Source organism: Onychomys torridus, chromosome 4 (assembly GCF_903995425.1).
Source record: "Onychomys torridus chromosome 4, mOncTor1.1, whole genome shotgun sequence".
Lineage (NCBI taxonomy): Eukaryota > Metazoa > Chordata > Mammalia > Rodentia > Cricetidae > Onychomys > Onychomys torridus.
Genome location: NC_050446.1, coordinates 29,810,365 through 29,831,054, shown reverse-complemented (window position 1 = coordinate 29,831,054; position 20,690 = coordinate 29,810,365). Strand labels below are relative to the sequence as shown.

Below are 20,690 nucleotides of genomic sequence, written 5' to 3'. Positions count from 1 at the left end.
GCACACTGAGTCTTTTGAGCTGAAGGTAATTGAGAAAAAGTATGCAGAGGCTCTATCAATCCTTTCTGACTAAAAGTAGAGCCTACATTCTTCACTGGAAAAGTGTCTTCCCTGCAGCAAGGAAAGAACACTCTTCACTCAGATATGGGAGAGCCAAAGCTGAGATGAATGTGCACAAATCAACCCACCAGAATAACCCCTATCTTCCATTGGCTCCTCCCATCCATAGCCTGTCACTTTGCCCCAGTTGACTGCCTCAGCTGACAGCTCTTTCCTGTCTCATCTCTCTGAAATCTACTGTTTTATTATAATGATATCGGCCACAGAACATTTCTAACCCTACAAAACATTGTCTCGGCCAGTGCTTATCTGGTACACGAGGTCAGGGGGAAAAACTTAGCAGAGAAACAAACCTTCATGCAGGAAAAAAAAAAAGAAGAAGATGGGGGGATCAGCTGGGAAATAGCCTTTTGGTGGTCATGCTGATGTGAGCCTGCCACTCTGAATCACACAGAGAGTTAGATGTGGGGTGGAGGTGGTGGTGAGCATGTGGGTGTGTCCTATGGAGTGAGGGTTGTGTGAAAGTCAGCCAAAGCATCATCTTCCCGTGCGGGGGCTGAACAGATGATGTGTGTGCCTGAGAGGTCATTGAGAAGCAATACAGGCATTTTGTTAAACATGTAGAGGCATATAACAAACGATTCCGTGGAATGGGTTTGAGTATTGACTGTGGGGCAGTGGAAATGGATGCTGAATGAATTAACCAGCCACGGCAGTTGCTTTTCTATTGCTGTGATAAAATACTCTAACAAACAAGAAAGCAAGCTAGGGGAGAAAGGGCTTGTTTTGGCTTCCATTGCTGAGGGGCTACAGTGCCACATAGTCATAGCAGGGAAGACAGAGTGAAGGAGCAAGAAGCCGCCCTGGCAGACAGGGAAGCAAATGATCACATTTCATCTGCACACAGGAAGGAGAGCGAGAGAGAGAGAGAGAGAGAGAGAGAGAGAGAGAGAGAGAGAGAGAGAGAACAGTAATGAGGCTAGGCAATAAAACCTCAAACTCTGCCCCCAGTGATGCATTTCTCCCAGCAAGGCCCCCTCCATAACCATCCCAAACAGCACCACCATCTGCCTACCAGCCTTATAGAACACTATGATTACCAACCTGTGTACATGTAATTTATTTTAAAATGTGGAAAACTGAAGAGATTGCTGCCAGAAAGCCCCTGTAACAACATCCCATCACGCCTCATCTTCCCACACGTGACACCACTGATTAGGAAGTGGTCCCTGAAGTTCACCTGTGGCACCTCACCCAACTCTTCTACATTTTGTGGGCAACCCCTGACAGTTCTTTAATTCTTAAACTAACTCCTGGATGGCTTCAGAAGCCTCGTGATATTTTGGCATTTCAGCTAAATGTGGGGTTAAAAAATGAAAACTCCAAAAGAAGGTTAAAAACAATAAGGAAAAAATTAAAATAATAGTAAATGTTCATTGAATACTTTATACTCAGTGTGGAAATCTACCTTTTGAAGGTTTCTTGGGTGGAGGAGAGAGGAATGAGAAAGTATTAGGTAGAAAGAAGATGATAAGAAGGCAAAGACACAGGATGGCTTCAGGAGGGTCCTGGGTCAATACCCAGGTGCCAGAGCTTTATTGAAAAGGGCTTTTTATAATATGCCAAGGGGAGGGGCAAAAGATCTCCCCGTTGCAAGATCAAAGCATACCATACAGCCAAGTGCAGACCCTTCCAAACACCATGGCCAAATCATCTCCTTATGCAGCCCTGCTGGGTAAAGCAAGCTCAGATTCCCTGACCCTGAGTAATTTCTCACTAGGAAGCCTCTGTGGACTCCCACAACTCAAATCATGCAATAAGAACCTATCACTAAGCCAAGATTTTGTTTTATTCTTGTTCTGCACAGGAGGCCATAGAGAGGCCAGGAAAATAGAGCTGTGCTCCCACTGTGAGAGGGCGCAGCTCATGTTAGCTTTGGCAGAGCTCACTAACAGCATGGCAGTGTTTGAGTTTGGGGTAATGAGCAGGGAAATACATACTGCCCCCTGGTACATTTGTTCCCGAGTGACCATGATGAGAACATGACAGACTCACCCGGGACTCTTATTTCTTATGAGCTTTGCAAATTGTTGAAAGAGCTAAGCGCAGACAAATTTAGCTGGGAATTTGGGACTTTCACGTAGGAAGGAGTGATCTCAAATCTAAGGCAAGATATTTTCATATGAGCTTACTTGCTGCCTTCTGGATATTCTGTACATACATGGAGTTTGGGTTTCTACTCCTCTGGAATCCCTGTTGACTGCCATGGAGTTTTAAAAATAATATAGTGTGTCTGAGCCCATCAAGTCTGCTAAAACAAAAGACCATAAATTGGGTGACTTGTAAACTGCGGGAACAACCTGCTCTTGGAGCTCTGCAACTGGAAGTCTGGGCCAGGCTGCCAGCAGGGTTGGGGTCTTCAGAGGTTGCTGATTCTGAAGGTGCTGTTTCTGGTGTCCTCACGTAGTGGAAAGGGGGCAAGACCGCAACCTTTCCCCCAAGGGCTCCACCCTCATGTGAGACCACCCAAAGCTTCACCTTCTAGTACAGTCATCTTAGGGAACAAGAGTTCAATGTATTAATGTCTGGAATTTATACATATTCACCATACAATAGAAAAGTGACTATTTCCCCAGTAGACTGTACAGTTTACAAGGCTGATAACCCTAAGGTACCTGAGATTCATGCACAGCAAATGAGCAGAACTATTTTAGATGGTAACTTGGCAAACGTTATCAATTTTCAAAATGTGCCTATAACCTGTGGGTTGGTAATTTTGCTTCTAGAAATTTATCCCACAGAAACATTTTATACAGCTAGGCAAACATAATGTGTAGGGTGCCTACTGTGCCTTATACTTTCTTTAGTGCTGTATTGTTGTATTTTGCTATAGGAAATAAAAACATAAAACAAGCCATGCCTGCTTGTACAGACCTGTAACCCTTCTACTCTGGAGGCCCTGAGTATGACCCCAGCCTGAGCTACATAATAAGAACTGGGTCAAAACAAAACAAATAAACAAAAACAAGACAACATAAATCTTAATGAATGAAGCAATGGTTAAACAAACTATACTCTATCCATTCCATAGAATTATTTGTGTAAAATAAAGATGCATTGGTATGATTTTTATTAAAAAGGTTATTGCAGTTTTATGTAAATTTGTTAGTACCCCCTTTGGAAATATCTAGAATTTACCACTGACTTTGAGAAAGTCCAAGTTTCATTTTTTTTTGGAGTTTTATACTATCTTTTTATTTTGTAGAAATGATGTTTCTAATTGTTGCTTTAAAAAAAAAAAAATAGGCAAGGAGTAACCCAAGTTGAGCTGGAACTCATAGACTTAACATGTTTTTTCTATAGTATATGTTGGATAAGAAGCTGTGTTTCCAGTCTACAGCCACCAAGTGAATGATCTCATGTTACACAGATAAACGCTTGCTCATAAGATGCATGAGGCCATGTGAGATGAACTGATGTACTTAGGGAAGATGATAAAGAGGTTAAATATGACTTACTGTCGTACAAATTCTGCAGCAAGGAAGATGAAGAGGTAAATAGCCTCAAAAAACAAGATTGCTTTGTAATATTTCACTCCAAAAATCGTTGCAGTGAGATTAGTGTCGATGAGGAGACCCCTGGGGTTTAAGCCTTGGTTCAGAAGCAGGCCAGAGAAAGATACATTCTTGTTCCATTTGAGTTTATAAGTTTATGTGCATTGTATAAACAGACAGAATCAGATTGTAGCCTTAAATGGTAGATTAAGATCAAAGACAGAATAAGAATGAGGTGCACAGGCAAGCTTTAAGGAAGTTGTTGGATGATTTTGTTGTTGTTTTGATCTATTTCTAATGTTTGGTTTTGTTGTTTGTTGTTGAGACACGGTCTCATGTAGTCTAGGCTAGCCTTGATCTCCTTCCCAAGTATTTAGATGGAAGGCTTGGGCCACCATGGCCAGCTGTTAGATGATTCTGTACAAAGGGAATGTCTTACACTGTGGCTTGCCTGGTAGGACATCATTTTCTCCTGCTGTGGTAGTAATTTCCTGGTTTCCATTTAATTCAAGATTGCTGTTCATAACTGTAGCCTATGGGGCCAGCATCCATGCTTTGCTTCTAGGAGATGGTAGCCAATAGTGACTGCATTACCATGGAGATGTGAAGTCTTGTACTCCCAGCAGCTAGGAAACTGGGAGAAGGAGAAGTTGGACACCACAGGCCGTGCCCCCTGCCTTAGAACCAGGAAATCAATGAGCGCAAACTCTGCTTAAATGTGTGGATATCTCATCCAGTGTTACAACCAAATATTGTCACCTATAATTGCATTAAATTAAAAAAAATTGCTTCCAACAGCCTAATGATTTCTAGATTGTATTCCTTACGATCACCCAGCCAAATCGGAGATATGCCTGTCCCTCCCAAGTAAGCATTCCAAAGGAATCTTGTGGACCTCTGGGTAGATCAGATGGTGTAAAGCCAAAAAACAGAAGAGTCAAAGCCTCCAAGTCCCTCTTAGTTCCTAGTCTCAATCATTTTACACAAGTGGAACATTGAACAAGGCTTCAAAAATGGTAAATTAAGCCTGAACTTGACTCTCCCATTGGCAGTTAGGTAAAATTCCATCATATTTGAATAGTTCTAAGCTAGCAATTTGTTACCCTTTATCCTTTAGCGGAATTGATGAACAGGTGGTTTGCAGAAGATCACCCAGTATATTTAGCTTCTGAAATTTGAGTAACTCAAGATCTGATTGGCTGCTCCTGCCACATGATAAGTTGGGAGCTCCGGCACCGGGGTGGCTTTTGCCTGGGCATCTCAGGAGGGGAGAGCGGGGAGAGGATTTGCTGCTGGCCAGGGTTATTCAAATAGCTTGAAGGTAAGGCCAATTTATTGTCTTCTTCTGGATTGTTCTCCTGAGAGTAGGTTCCATGACTCCCCTTGAATTATTTTCCAAAGTTCTGAGTACCTAACTGGGGAAACAGCAATGAGACATGGCTAGGAAGACCCCATTAGTCGTCTCTGTCACGGAGCGTGGAGATTCGACTCAGTCCAGTTATTGTTGGACCAAGGTGGCTGTCTAACACCAATTTTCTTTTTCATTTTTGTCCTAAATATATTCCTGTGAAGAAGGCTCTATGGTCAGTGTTCCTATATTTATCTCGCCCTACAGAGCTTCCTTTGCCTCAAAAGTACCAGCAGTTTCGCTAGCTTAACAAAACCAGCCACCCAGGGTATTGGTTTACAGTGGAGCGTCCCTGGGAGAGGCACAGCTGCTCCCAGACATCACCCGGCGGCGGCGGGTATGGAGCATCCACTCTCTGGCGTCAGGCCGAAAGGCCTTTCCCTAGTTCCTGAATTAGAAATGTAGGCCAAAGACGGACAAGCAGACATGTACTTCGACCAATGCGTTATTTTTTTTTCGTGTTTTTCAGGCTTGAACACAAGCTACAGAAGGGAAAGTATACCCACGGAAACTGATGGTTTTCCAAAGAAAATAACCCCATTGCCTTGAGGTTTCTTCTTTTATTTTAAAATTTATGGACAGATTTATTCTACATGTTCTAATAATATAAGCTATTGCATATAGCATTTTAGATCAAGGCAGAATACTGTTAGCCTTTCTAGGATTTGGTGTTTCTGAGGCATAATTCCAGCTACTGAAAGTCATACTAACCCTCCTTTTGCTTAAAAAAAAAAAAAAAAAATTGCTTGAAAATATTTTCTCTCTAAATTTTGGTCATTTAAATTCTATTTCTTGAGTCCAAACTGCCTCTCTTCCTTTTAAAACTAGAGCTGGATGGCCCCTGTATGGGTGTATGGGTAGCATTGCTCAGCGTATCATGGAGGGAGCAAGGAGGGGGAAGCCCTTTCTTTTACAATCTGTTTAAGTGCCCCTTAACCCACAAAAATATAGAATCACTTTGACTGTCTTGATTTTAAAATTATTTTATGGTGTTGTAAGAAAATACTAATATATTTTCGTTTGTATGGTATATGGAAAGTTTGTAGGTACCACTACTACTCTGGAAAAATGGCGGATGAAGAAGAATATGAGGAGGTGATAGAGGTAAGAAAAAAGCCCAGTTGGCAGCAGAGTGCTTAGGTAGTGACAGCCGGAGCCAGTGGGGGAATCAGTCACTTGAAAAAACATAACATCTACTATAACTTCCCAAAGGATCACCATCAAAGTGCAAGAAAGGTATATTTTATGTTCAGTTTCACAGTAAGTATGTGAGACCTGGAAGTGAAAGGGAATATCACTACTTTCCAGTTTCACTCTTTCTCAAACGCTCAAAAAAACAAACAAACAAACAAAAAACAAAACCAAAAAAACCCTCATAAACAAACAACAACAAGCAAACAAAAGCCAACGTGTGGATGCAGGTAGGTTTTGTTTTTAAATCCAATGGCTTTCCCACCTCCCAACCTCAATGATCAAAGGGCCCTGTGCAAGCTTCCCAGCTTCTGTAGCAAGAGAGAGGGAACGGGCACCTTCTCATTCTGCTTCAACTAGTTGAATTGCATAGGGAGTGTGTGTTACACACAGGAACAGCCATCTATGAGCCAGGTGTGCGTGCATGTGAGTGTGTGAACGTGCGGGGTGTGTGTGTGTGTGTCCCCACGCTCTAATGGATACATGTGTGGACTCATGAAGGTCACAGCAACAGCTGGAGCCTCTTGGCCTCTGACTCCATCATATTTAAGCAAATAAACAAGACTAGCTTTTGAATCTTGACTGAGAACTAAGACCACAGTGGCTATCTTGACAATATCCACCCAGATCATTGACGGCAACCTGGCAGTTTTACAGAATTGTGTAAATTGTGTAATTGTGTACCTCACATTAGTGTCACATAGTTACAATCATAGTATTACTTTTCCTCATCAGCTCTTGTCTTTAGCTTTATGTTCTAGAGCAGAAACCCAAAGGCTTGCAGCTAATCCGTGGAATACATTGCTATGAAGCTGAAAATGCCTAGAAAGTTCCAATTAAACCTAAATGGATAAAAATCTGTGTTCCTTTTTAATGACTGCATTCAAACAAAACTTTAGATGAATGTGCCAAAATTTACCCTTGCTGATCAGTCTTTATACAGGCAATGAAAAAAATTTATTCTAGAAATAAAATTACCTTTATTGCTGAAGCATATAAAAGCCAGAATGTATCTGACAGATGTAGTATTTAACCTCTCTGGCTTATATGCTGATGGCTACATCTCCTCATGGATAGTGCCATCACTAATGAACATTTTAATGTAAGTTCCTAAAAGTCAGAAATATCCCTATTAAACACACTACAAATTAAGTTATAATTATAATTAATTTCTTTTCTATGGTGATAATAAAAGGAACACTTACAAGCCTCCAGTTAAACTACTCCTTGCTTTTCCTAAGTGTTCATGTGATCTTGGCCACTGTGCTTAGTGTTAGCCTTGATTGAGTCTACTAGTCACAAAAATGGAAGGGGCTATTTTAGGTATTCCATCCTTGCCATTTTGTTCCCATTACTGCTTAGGGCCTGACCAGCAGGGGCTTTTCGGGGAGAGTCTTTTTGGTCTCAGAAAAGATCACAAGAATGGGGTGGTGACAAATTCAAGAGAAGTGCCTTAAAAACAATAACCAGCCTCAAATGCATATCTCAGATACCTGAAATATGATTATACTGGCACTGTCTATACAGACTGAAATGTAGAATGAGAAAGGAGCAATAACACACAGCCTAATTAGCAGTAAAACTCTAAAAAAATAAGATGTAGCATTCAAGTTAATGCCAAGTACTTGGACAATGTTGTATTTGTGTGTGTGTGTGTGTGTGTGTGTGTGTGTGTGTGTGTGTGTGAGAGCTTATTTCCAAGATCGATTTCCCAATTGTGAGATCCAGTAAAGATGAAAAGCTGCTTCTGCTGGGATGCTAAGAAAATCTAAAATCAATGGGATCATTCGTTGTAGTTTAATATTTCTTTGCAAGTACTCAGGCTCTGTGTGACCAGGGGAATGGCTCCATTTGCCCTCAGTGTCAAACAATATTTCTTAAAGTGTCTAAATGGCCTTTGTGCTGTGCTGAAGTCACAGGGTAAAAGAGCCCTCCTCTGTCCTGAGAGAGCATGTGGTGCCTTTTGCTAAATGTAAAGATGTATACACACAAAGGTTACATTTTAAATGGAAAATAAGCGCAAGCTTAAGGGGCATTAAGTGAGCTTTATATAGTTATAACTATGGTGAATGGACTAGATGGCCCGTGGCAATGAGAGTGGACTGAACCAAGGGCAAAAAGAAGTCAGGCACTGAGGAGAATTTTGCATCACTGTCCCCCCTCCCTGCCCCCAAAGCTTCGGTGTCAGCGTAAAGGAAAAGAAGCATAAAATTTCATGCTTTTTCCCAACTGAGAACAATGGGCCAAGTACTTCCTTTTTACCCCTCTCTTCTGTGTGCTGGCCTGCAGGAGCCATTCCCACTGTGTGCCCAGCAGAGCTGGGTGAGGCCGGGGCAGAATTCCACTCTCCTTAGGCATCGGAGACAAAATGTCAGCCAGTTCCTCTCTGTATCTATTTATTGCGCATGATGTCAGAGAACAACACGGGAGTGGGTTTCAGATCCAGGCTGCAGGCCCAGTAGCAAAATCACTCTCCTGCAGTCTCTGAGGAGCCGTCCCCTTCCTTCCCACGACCTTCACCAACTGTCACCTTAGTACCTCTCCTCCCTTCCCACAGATAGGCCTCCCCAGCTAAGCTAGTGAAACCACCTGGTGCTTCTTTGGTGGAGGCAGGCAGGCAAGTGCCGAACTGGATGTAGGCTAGCCTTTGTTGAAAAGGGGCAGCCATCACTCCGGGGGTCTCTAAGCAGTCTGAGGGAGATGGGAATAACTGAGATGTGACTACTATTAAAATTTTCCTCACAGTATGCTTCCCTTTTGTTTTATAATTAGTAAACAGCGAGTCCTTTCATAATTTCTCTTTGCACACAGAGCATCCTCGAGATAGTATTACTGTGTTCTTTTCTAAGTAGATTCTCTCAAATACTGCGCTGGTTAGTTTTTGTCTACAAAATAGAGCCACCTGAGAAGAGGGAACCTCAACTGAAGAATTGCCTCCATGAGATTGTCTGGTAGGCAGGTCTGTGGGGGTGTGCTCTTGACTAATGATTGATGTGCAAGGGTCTAGCCCACTGTGGGCAGAGCCAGCCCTGGACAGGCAGTCCTGAGTTGTAGAAGAAAGCAGTCTGAGAGATTTGGGGAGCACACCAGTAAGTAGCGCTCCTCCATGGATCAGCCCTCTGCTCCTGCTTAACTTCCTGTTCTGCCCTCCCCTGAGGATGGACTGTCATAGGACACGTAAGCCAAATGCATCCTTTGCTCCCTCAGTTGCTTTTAGTTATGGAGTTTATCAGGGCAACAGAAAGCTAACCAGGACAGAAATTACAGGGGGCAAACGTTTCTTGCCCCAGGAAAATAGCTTCCAGTGCTAAGAGGCACCTCAGACCTTGCCTCACCTTGCTGGACACTTTGCATCTTTTTCTGAGATCTGGCACGTCCACTGTAGCTTTCCTCCGCCTTCCTAAGTTACAATAGCCCCAGAAGATGAACAGGCCCTCACTCCTTCCTCCCTGCAGATATTCCATGCCAACTCAGCCAGGGAAGGCAGCTCACAGGTTCCGCAGAGGCAGGGGAGGGCTGGCTGTTGGCTGCTCTACTAGTCACATTGACACTCCTGTGCTCTGTTTACAGTACTACACCGAGGAGACAGTTTACGAGGAGGTGCCAGGAGAGGTAAGACGCAGCCCACTCTGCATGGACTGATTCTCATCAGAGCCTCTTTACTCTCTTGTACTCCTGGTGCTGGAAAGATGGAGAAAGCGAAACTCACTTAGGAAGCTCACTCGCCTGCCTGTGCCCAGAAGCTGGTGGTAAAAGAACAGACCCTGCACTTGACAGGATAATTCACTTGTTTTTTAATGCTCTGCTTATGCAAGAGGGCAAGGAATGGTTCCCTGATGCACATTGTGGCATTTTTTTTTTTTTTGTATAGATGGTATAAAGGAAGGTTGTCTCAGTGGCTGCCTCAGGTGACTTCTGAGTGGCAGTCTAACCGTGTAATTGCATAGAATTATAACTTGTAGGGTAAGGTCTCTGCCACCAGGGGTGCTGCTCCTGAGACACTGTCCCCAGTGACTTAGTGACAAGCCACTTTAGGAATCCTAAGAGAAGGCATTTTTGTAACAGTTCCAATTTGTGAATCCCCCAGCCCCATACTGATAAAAGTGGCAGACTAAAGTCTGCTTAAAGAGCCTGTGACTGGATTAAAAGCTGGCATTGGGGATTTGATGGATTCTCACAGTCAGGCAGGCTTTAGGAATGGACGACAGAGTGCCGTGAATTCCAGTGGGGCTTGTCAGGTCTGCAGTTGACTTAGCAGGTTTCTCTTCCCCACACTGATGCTAGAATTCTGCCTTTGGGACCGGAGGTCTTGGCCTTGAAGCATGAGCTCTTACACAGTACATCGGAGCCCCTGCCTCTTGTCCTCTTTCCTGGTGTACCTACCGTATTTCTAACCTTGGACTACATCCAAACTTTGAATCTTAATTTTTCCGTGCTGGCCGGCTGTAGGAAACAATGGTCCCCACCTGCTGTATAGACAAGACTGTTGAGAGGACCATTGTCCACTCCGTTGTCACCGTTGTTCTGGTCCCCAGTGTAAAGGGCAGTCTAGTGTGTGCTGTAAATGGCCGGAATGAACTAATTCAAAAGACCAGTACTTACAATACTGATGTGATGAGGTGTTTTTGTTTTGTTTTTGTTTTTGTCTCATACTATACAAGATGACTAATGCTCTAGAAAATGCAGCTGGTCTTTCTTCTTCACTTAAAAGAAAATCAAGAATTTAAGCTTTATTTTTAATAAAGTTTTATTACTCAGGCTCATTTATTTTTTCTTGATCTAGACAACTTGAAAAGATTCCTTTTTTTTTTTTTTATTTTAACGGTGCTGGTGGTTGAACATGGGGCCTTGTACATGCTAAGCAAGTGTTCTACCACTGAGCTACAGCCTAACATCACTTAAGAAGACATGGTTAAGACTATTGTATGATTATGTTTTTGTTTTGTTTCTACTCCATTGATTTGACTAGCTCTCTGAAAATACAGTCTACAGATGATGTCACAATCATTAGCCAGGCTGATGTGTGTTACATGCCTTCATGTGGATGTATGGATATCTATATCTATATCTACATATATCTTCATGCTTTGGCTGGCTTTGTAAATGGAAAAGGAACATCAGGAAGGTCAATGTGACCGAGGTTACAACAGTATACACCAAAGTTAGGTATTAGTGTTTACTTCACAACCACGTTTCATTTTCAGACAATTACAGAAGTCTATGAAACCACGACGACAAGGACATCTGACTATGGCCAATCAGAAACTTCCACACCAGCAGTGGTACAGCCACAACCAGCAAAACCAATGGAGCGGAAGAAGGTCATCCGGAAGAAGGTGGACTCTTCCAAGTTCATGACCCCCTACATTGAACACAGTCAGAAAATGCAGGATCTTTTCAGTCCAGTAAGTAGTGAGCGCCACCTCCTATGCTGGTTAGATGATTGAGAAGTTACTGATCTTGGCCAGCTCTGAGATGCTGGCTAATTTTGTTTCTCAATCTTGTAGGAAACACAAACATTTTATAGAAATGTGTCTTTTGTGTGTGACTGTGGAATTTTTGAGCAATTCATCCACGCCATTGCAGCATTGGAACAAACCCTTGTTGTTACTGAAAGATATGTATAAGTCTGATTATAAAAAAACCTTCATAGCCAATCCAGAGTAATGAAAACACAGATGTGAATATTTTATTTCCATATTTATTTATTGAAAGTCTGTTTATAGAAGCTAAGTTGCGTGGTTAAACTGTGCCTGAGGGGAGCAATCTCTTAGAGTAGCCGGCAATATAAAAGATTTCTAAGTGGTGACCAGTGAAGGACTTGTAATTCAGAAAACCAAGCTCAGGCTAAACTCCTTTGAAACTGAGGAACAGAGTGTTTGAGGTTAGCCCAGAGCCAGGGTTTTAAGCTTTGCTACACAGTAGACTAGTGCTTAGGGCCTTCTTGTTTAACTGGTTCAAGGCTCCGGCCTGTGCAAAAGAGGCTTTTAAAGCTGCACAGATGTTCTCACACGGATCCCAGACAGAGAATGATTGAAGAGTCAATGTTCTCTGCTTCTTACAGTCCCACAATAGTGGGACTGACAGTGACTGCCAGAAAGCCACATCTGTTTCAGTAGATCTGATTTGTTGATTTCTATGACGGGCTAAGGTCTCTCCAAGTAGCTTGATTGCATGTGTTCTGGAGGCTTGAAGAGATGAATTGTTATAGTTCAGGGTGGGTGGGGGGGCATTGTATTATTCAGGGTCAAAACTGTTGTCTGAAACTTCCATGTTGGTTGACGTCCAAAGATTCAATTTTGGTCGTGTTAACTCCTGGAGGTTATGGAGTAAATTTCTAATTTGGATCCTTGAATGATCTAACATGTAGGATTCTAAACAGGACTTCCCTGTCTCCTTTTCACTGCAGTGTTCAAAATAAAGGCTAAGTTATCTCATTAATTTATTGCCATATAATCTCATTAATTCAGCCATTATGAACCTAGAATTTCTGATACTCTGAGTAGAATGTTGGTACCCCTCCTCCCCAGTTAGCCAGTGGTTAGTGTCTGAATCAGCAGTTTAATTTAGATTGTTGACTACTCACCAATATTTTTTAAGGCCTTGATAGTCATAAGTGATGCAAGGATCTGTTGGGGAGCTGGCAGACATAATAAATTTGCATATCATTATAAAATATTCCATAATTCAGGCTTTCCATTAATTCAGCTGGCACCACAGCTGTGTAACTGCTGCAGTTCAGCTGCAGCTTCTGAACTGAATATTTTTGCATTGTATTAGCAATTAAATCTTTTCAGAATTAACTCATTTTCTAGAATAATTGATATTCGGGCTTTTGTATATGTGTGCAACCAAAAAAAAAAAATAACCAAGAGAATTATTTTAGGGCATATCCAAGACAATTGTCTGTAACAAGTCTCCAGGATCCTAGCATGTTTAGGAGGAACAATTAACGAATCTATTTTAGTTTTTGCTGAGAGGGTATGGGATAGAGTGAAAGCTGTCACAGCTGATGATTGTTATTACTTGGAGGCTTTAAAGAAAAATCAGATGGGGATGTGTGTGTTGCCTGAACTTTCTGCTGCTGTCTGGTCACGTTCCAGAATAATGTCTGGTATTCTTTTCAGAATAAATACAAAGAGAACTATGAGAAAGCAAAGGGACAGCCATATGCCATTACAAGTGATACTCCAGAACTTCGCAGAATCAAGAAAGTACAGGATCAACTCAGCGAGGTGGGCTTCATTCCTAAAGTAAAGGAGGGAGGTATTCTGAAACTATGCCCAGCTCTGGGGTCCTGGGGCTCTAAATGTAGGGGGAATAAGGAGTCACATTACTCTGAGCAAGTCCAGACATCTAGAGATGGCATTAGCCATGAACCCTGATTGCTGCAAATGAACCCAGAGAAACTTTGAAAAGCTTGGCTTAGCAATCAAAGAGGAGACTATTTTCTATTTTCCGACTCATGGTGGTCCTCCACATGGAGTATAGTGAGGCTGAGAAGCCTCAGGCTGGAAATTCAGCCAGCAGAACAGACAAGTAGTAGTGCAGATGCTCTGTGGATCTTCCTAGCTAAAAGGCTTTGTGATACCGACAAAGAGCCATTGGGTTATAACAAGCTTAGATAAGTGTCTAGGCTTGTCATGAACTTCAGGCATGTGCTGTTTCTGCAGGTTAAGTATCGAATGGATGGAGATGTTGCCAAAACTATCTGTCATGTGGATGAAAAAGCAAAAGATATTGAACATGCAAAGAAAGTGTCGCAGCAAGTCAGCAAGGTACAGCCATGTTATGAGTGGCACCGGGATATTCAAGAGCATGGGCCTCACCCTTTGCTGTGTCTTAGAGGTGGATTGATAGCCACGAGCCTGCTCACAGAGGACTGAAGTGGCCTGTAGATGGCTAGGGGTGAAATGAAGATTTCTTGACTTGCCTAGAGAGGCATTTGCTACTCTAATGGTATGGGAAAGGAGAAAGGAGGGGAGGGCCTGCCACAAAGAGTGCAGTCTTGATGTCTTGTTTATTTTTTTAAGGAATTTAGAAAGCATAATTTTTATGAAAAATTTCCAAATTTCAAATGTGGGCAGCTAATTAATAAAGTTCTAGAATATCATGTGAGACGAAAGAAAATTGAATTAATTGGCTGATTGAACCTTTGAAAGAAATCGATTGAAAATCAGAATCAAAGTATTTTTCAAATTTAGATTTTTGGTGTTTTGTTTGTTTTGTTGTTTTTGTTGGTTTTTTGTAAAGGCTTCCTAATGCTAAGAAGGTGCCCTAGGATGTTGGCATGGTCAGCATTCTCCTAGTAACCCTTCAGCAGCTTTTGTGTGAGGCCACACCTTCTGTCCCATCTACCCTCCAAGTTCTGCCTGGGGTGATGCGTCAAACCACAGTTCATCTGTTTTCTCTATAGGTTTTATACAAGCAGAACTGGGAAGACACCAAGGATAAGTACCTGCTTCCCCCTGATGCCCCTGAACTTGTCCAAGCCATTAAGAACACAGCTATGTTCAGTAAGGTGAGGTCTAGCACTTTCTAATGCTCCACCACACACTTAGAGCCATATCTGCTAAACTCTTGACAACTCAGAACAATTTCTTGGTGTTTTGGGGAATATAGCCTTGGGATTGTACAGGGCTAGGACTTGACAAGGAGGCCCCTCAGATCCTGTTGAGGAGCATTCTTAGGCAGAATGGCCAAAAGTCCCTGGGGAACCTGAGCAACCTGTGGATGGGAGCATAACATAGAGAGAGTTAAGACACGCCAGAGGACGGATGAGGACATTGACAAAGCTGTATTTTTTTTTAATGTCAGTTATGCTTTGGACACCCAGCTGTCACTCTAATCAGAAGTTTGTTTTGTGACATAAATTGGGGAAAATACAAAAACAACATGGATTGGATGGAAAGGGGGAGGTGTCTGTGAATTTCACTGACGTTGGCTTGCACCTTGCCCTTGGAGCCTCGTGTTATCAAGAAAGCTCAAGTTATGTCCTTACTATGAGTACAGCTTATTTTCTCACTGCGTTTTTGCTCTTTTCTGATTTAGAAACTGTACACTGAAGACTGGGAAGCAGACAAAGGCTTGTTTTATCCCTACAATGACAGTCCGGAACTGAGGAGGGTCGCCCAGGCCCAGAAAGCACTTAGTGATGTAAGCAGAATACACTTGGTACCATCTGGGTGTGGGGTCAGGAAAGCCTGAACCAGGTCTTTAGGACCTTAAAAATGATCCAATATTATTACAGAGCCAAAATTTATTATATGTGTTTATATTAGCTATAGTTTATACTTTGTATTAGATATAATTTAGCCCAATCCCTTCCTCCTTTATGTAAGGATCCCAGGTTCTCATCAGTAATAGCAGAATCTAGATTTAAATTCCAAAACTAATGTTCTTCCCACCAAACCATGTATCATTTTCCTCCTTGGCTCTAGTGCTAAAGTTGTGTTGTGATGATGGGGTGGCCTTATTTTTAAAACAGCTATTGGAATCTCATCCCACCCTTTGCAAATTTACGAAGCAAATGTTGTCACTTAGTGTTATTTAGCTCTGTCCCACTGTCCAAGTCAAGTCTGAATGGGATGTTTCTCTCCTCTGCTTGAGGACTATGGAAACCTGAGAGAGCCTGGTGGTACCTTACAAAGAGGCCAAGTAATAAATAGCTACTTATTGAAGGATTATTATATATGAGTATCTAGCAGGATATGAAAGTTTCATCTTTTCCCTTGAAAATATATTATCATACTGGCAGGATGAAAGTATTATATGTCAAACAAAACTAAAACAGAATTAATTGTCTAGCTATTGCTATGAGAAAAGACACATATAAGGAATAATAGAAGTCAGGCGGTAATGGCACACACCTTTAATCCCAGCACTCAGGAGGCAGAGGCAGGCGGATCTCTGTGAGTTCGAGGCCAGCCTGGGCTACAGAATGAGTTCCAGGAAAAGCACCTAAACTACACTGAGAAACCCTGTCTTGAAAAAAAAAAAAAGATAGACAGCTGGGCCATGATGAGAAACCACATTTCCGGTGCAGGAACCACCTGATGAAAAGGAAGGGGTGACATGAGTCTGGGGTGTTAGCAAGCAGTGAAAGTGGGGGCTTCATTTTCAGGGTGCCTATTAAATTGCTAGAGCAGGGCCTTAAGAATCAGCCTGACATAAAAGTTTGGGCAGTACGTCAGCATGAGATGCACACAAGGAAGACAATGCAATAAAAGTAGATCTGGGGAAACTCAGTACGGTGAATTGGATCAAGGGAATATTAGAAATTGTGAGCATTCATAGAGTCTAATTCAGCAGTGTAGATGGAGCAGAGGAAAAGAAAGGAATCTCATAGCAGTGAATATTAAGTGTTAATGATGTTGAACATTGGAGACAGAGGAGGGAATGGAGTGATAGAGTTTATTACCACACACAGATTGTCTGGGGGCTTAAACACATGTATTGTGGAGAAAAAAACAGGCTTGAAATAATAGGGAAAATATGTGGACCAAGACATTCTATGGATAAAGTAGAGACTGAGGGTATGAGAGCCTCATGGTTGTGACATCAGAATGGGAACTTAATGTTTAAAAGTCATCCTAATAAATGTGATTGCTGAAGACAAGAACCAAGGGAAAGGGAAGAGTGTGTGGCCTGGAGGACACTCAGCTCAAAGGAGCCAGCACAGATGAGGAAACAGAGAAGCTGAAATGGAATCTGGAAATGCCATGTCATGTGGGCCTAGGGAGAGGTGTTCAAGAAGACACTCTCTGAACATCTCCTTCTACCCATAAACAAGAAGTAAAAATTGTCTCCACACCACTTAAAGTTGACTGTGCCTTTAAGATATCACAATAATAAACACAAGGAAGAACTTACAACAGTGAAATAAAATCTCCACTCTTAACTCCTCAAGGCTTGGCAGTTAGGGAAGAGCTTTTAATTTTGCTGCTGACCAAGTATGCATGAGTATCTCGTTACTACTGTGGCTATTAATACTATTGTTAGCAACATGAGCTTTTACAGTCAGTAGCTCAGAGACCAGGATAAGCTGTTGTCCACAGAACATGCCACAGTGTGGGCACATAGCCTTCAAGCCAGGGGCTTCTGTTAGAGTCACCCATTCTCTCTGTACCTTATTTCTACATCTCTCTAAATACTATTTACCATGTTTTCCTGTTATTTAAATACAGACAAACAGTTTGCAGAGACTAACAATGTCTTTAAACTGATCTGGGGTGCAGAATTCTAACTAGACAGAACTCTGAGCATGGTTCCTAAAACACAAGGGCTTGGTGATCTGATTTCTCAGAAACTTTTTGACAGATTGTCATACTTAATAAGCATTTCTCCTGTTTGAGTGCAACTTTCTCCCTAAGGACTTTCCCTAAGTCATGGAAAATTCCACTTGCCCTTTACCTAAAATAAAGCTTTTATGCACTCAAATTAAGCAGGGGAATTCATATACATTATATGCTTTTTTAAAAAAGTCTTTCATATCCCAGTTAATTTGATGATTTTCATGAAAGCTTTTGTTACACACACTAGATCACTATTATTAGGAGACATACTTAGACTTGGTAAAGTATAATGTGATTGTGGTCTTGAAATGAGCCAATTCCTTTTTACTATAAAGAAGAATGCTGTCCTGTTGAAGGAAAGGTATTTTGTGATAGAAGAGTTGGGAGATGACATCCTAGTCCAGACTTCTGTTGGAGTCAGTCACTGAGCCCTCCCTCTAATTAGAAGATTCAGGAAGGCAGGAAGAAAGGAGAGAGGGGTGAAGCGGGTCTGTGATTCATGCCTACCAGACTTCTTTTAAGATGGTGGAAGCTCTTACACACTGGAAGGAAGGAGGGGGAGAGATTGAAGCTGGGCACAGAGCAGGGACAAGGGATGGAGCTTGGTATGAAAGGTAAAAGAGGGAATGGGGAGGAGCTCGGGAGCTGTGCCCTGTGAGTGCTGCCGCCTCCTGGAGCCAGAGCAGAAGGACAGATACATTTTAACTGGAAAGCCCCTCTTTTCTCTACAAAAGAGAAAATTGGAGAAAGATAGAATTGAGTGGGGACTTATGGAAGTGTTAGAGTTGAGACCTGCTTCCGGGAACCGGGACACATCATGGGATGTTCAAGTTTCACTGAAAACAAAGTGGCCGTTGGACATCAAAAAGTCATAGAGTGTTAGACACACAGCCCCAGGCAAGTCACAGTTCACAGAGCAGAAAACTGGGTCGATGAACTATAGAGTTCCAGCTAGGTGTGTTGGCTTGAAGACTTACTCCCATGAACCTTGTTCATATGTCCTTCTTAACCCCACTGACAATGTCAGCACTGTCCCATCAGTGAGTGTGTGTGATTTTCCTCTGTACCACTCAGCACCCCAGGGAAAGAAATAAAATAATATGAAGTTAAGTTGGTCCAGAAGTGGAGGTTATTAAGTAGGTATGAGGGAAAGACAAGGTTGAGGGTTGGGGATTCTTGTGAAAGGAAAAGTTGACATTAGCAAGGATGGCATGAAGACAGCTGCAAAGAACAGGTCTAGGACCAAGAGGCAGGGCACACAAACCAGAAGAAGTCGTGGATAGACAGTGCAGGACAATTAAAGACTGGGGAAGAAAACACCGGCATTGTTAAAAGTGCTGACAAATGAACAGAACATGAAAAATGGGCTTCTTTTTCAAATGCTTATGGACATTCCTGCCTTTTATTTTTATCAGATTGCCTACAAAAAAGGACTCACTGAACAGCAAACTCAGTTCACATCCCTGCCTGATCCTCCTGATGTAGAATTTGCCAAGAAAGTAACCAACCAAGTGAGCAAGGTATGGACATAGAGGAAACCTCTCTGGTTTTTGTTTGTTTGGTTTTTGGGGTTTTTTTTTCCAGCCATTTGGGAGAGAAACTGATTGTGAACTTGAAAAAGAAACTCAAACACTAGCAGTATTTTTGTAAATGCCCCCCTCAAACAAAAACAAAAACAAAACAAAACCAAACAAACAAAAACAAAAACAAAACCCCAAAAAACAAAAACAACCCTTTTATACCAAAAACAGCACGTGTGCCAACAGCATAAACGATGTCGGTGGTCAGCCAGCTTGATGACTCATTGAGTTTCAAATGTCACAGTCACCTCTTGATAAGAGAGCTGATGGCTTAGTGCCACTTGACCTTTTCATTTCTGAGACGGAATCTTAAGTCGCAGACTAACTCTACCCTTCTGTGAGGCTGCGGTTGAACTCACGGGGTGGGGAGAGACCCTGTGCAATTTCTACCCTCACACTCTCAGTCAGTTGTGAACACATGAGCCTCTGTGAGTGTGCTCTCAGACCCAGACAGCTCAGTGAGCAGCGGTGGGGCCAGCACTTCAGAGCTTTGAAGCCCCAACAAGCTGCTTATTTTGCCTATATTTAGCCAAATAAAGTAGCTCAGAAGGATGCAGCTGTGGCAAGGAATGCAGAGAGACAAGTGTTTGACTGGTGTGTAGGGCGAGCTAAGTCCTGTGTAAATCAGTCCAGTCAGGGAGCTTTCTCTGGGACCGGCTGCTTTTTTTTTTTTCCCTCCCCACTCCCCATCCCCCTTAAGTCAAGACTCAGTTTGGTCTTCTGCTTCAATTTTGACTGAACTTCAAGGATGTTACGTTTTTGTTTGTTTTGGTAGAGTTGGGCTCTTTAATAGAGGAGAAGGAAGGAAAGATATAAATGATGAGGTCTGTTCTGCAGTGTTTCCAGCTTCTCATTCTGCAGAATACTTCATGTAAAACCCAGGGGCTGAGCAAGAATAGTAAAATTAATGAGAATACTAGCAACCTACTCTTTCCCCCAGGGCTGGGCAGCGATTCACTGAGGACAGTGCATAATGGAATGGCTGCAGGATGTGTTCACAGCGGGGGAGAGGGGAGAGGAAACAGAAAGGTAGTTTAACTCTGGGAGAGAAGAAGTTGTTTTGAAGGGGTCATTTAAAATGAATCTATTTTTTATTATTATTTAAAGAATGTCTCAATTCAGATAGAGCTCTTTTTTTCTCTCATTTGAGCGTGCAGTGTGGAGATTTGAAAGTGATTTTTAAATATCAAACCTCTCTGTAGTCACTCCTCCCAACAATTTAGGCTTGAAAGTGAAACTCAAGTTGTGCTTCTCATTGTGGTAGGTAGCCCTTAGACAACAACCCTGACAGCCAAGCACTTCAAATGTGACTGGAAAACACCAAGAATCTTAGTGAATTTGGACTCCTACAATAAGATATCATATGTGGAGTGTCTTAAACAGAAGGCTTTGGCTTCTCAAAGTCCCAGAAAATGGAAAGTCAGAATGAAGTGCCATCACTTTAGGAGCTGAGGATTCCATGTAGGAATTGGAAGGGGGACATACATGTATCCACTTCCCGAAGCCTGAGAGTCTTACACATGAGAAGTATAGAGTGGATTTTAAATGCTTACTATGAAATGAAAAAGAATATAAAATAGCTCCTCATTTTTATGCCAACTGC

At 42.2% G+C, this 20,690-nt stretch overlaps 1 protein-coding gene across 2 annotated transcripts in view; it reads left to right on the top strand.

The window, feature by feature from the left end:
- Positions 1-6,090: 6,090 nt before the first annotated feature.
- Neb (nebulin) overlaps positions 6,091-20,690 on the top strand; it is a 197,348-nt gene continuing 182,748 nt past the window's right edge. For both annotated transcript variants that reach the window (XM_036184940.1, XM_036184939.1), the window contains exons 1-8: positions 6,091-6,126; positions 9,784-9,825; positions 11,418-11,618; positions 13,341-13,448; positions 13,887-13,991; positions 14,630-14,734; positions 15,265-15,369; positions 18,923-19,027. In XM_036184940.1, the coding sequence (XP_036040833.1) occupies positions 6,091-6,126; positions 9,784-9,825; positions 11,418-11,618; positions 13,341-13,448; positions 13,887-13,991; positions 14,630-14,734; positions 15,265-15,369; positions 18,923-19,027 (807 nt within the window). The remainder of the gene's footprint in view (positions 6,127-9,783; positions 9,826-11,417; positions 11,619-13,340; positions 13,449-13,886; positions 13,992-14,629; positions 14,735-15,264; positions 15,370-18,922; positions 19,028-20,690) is intronic.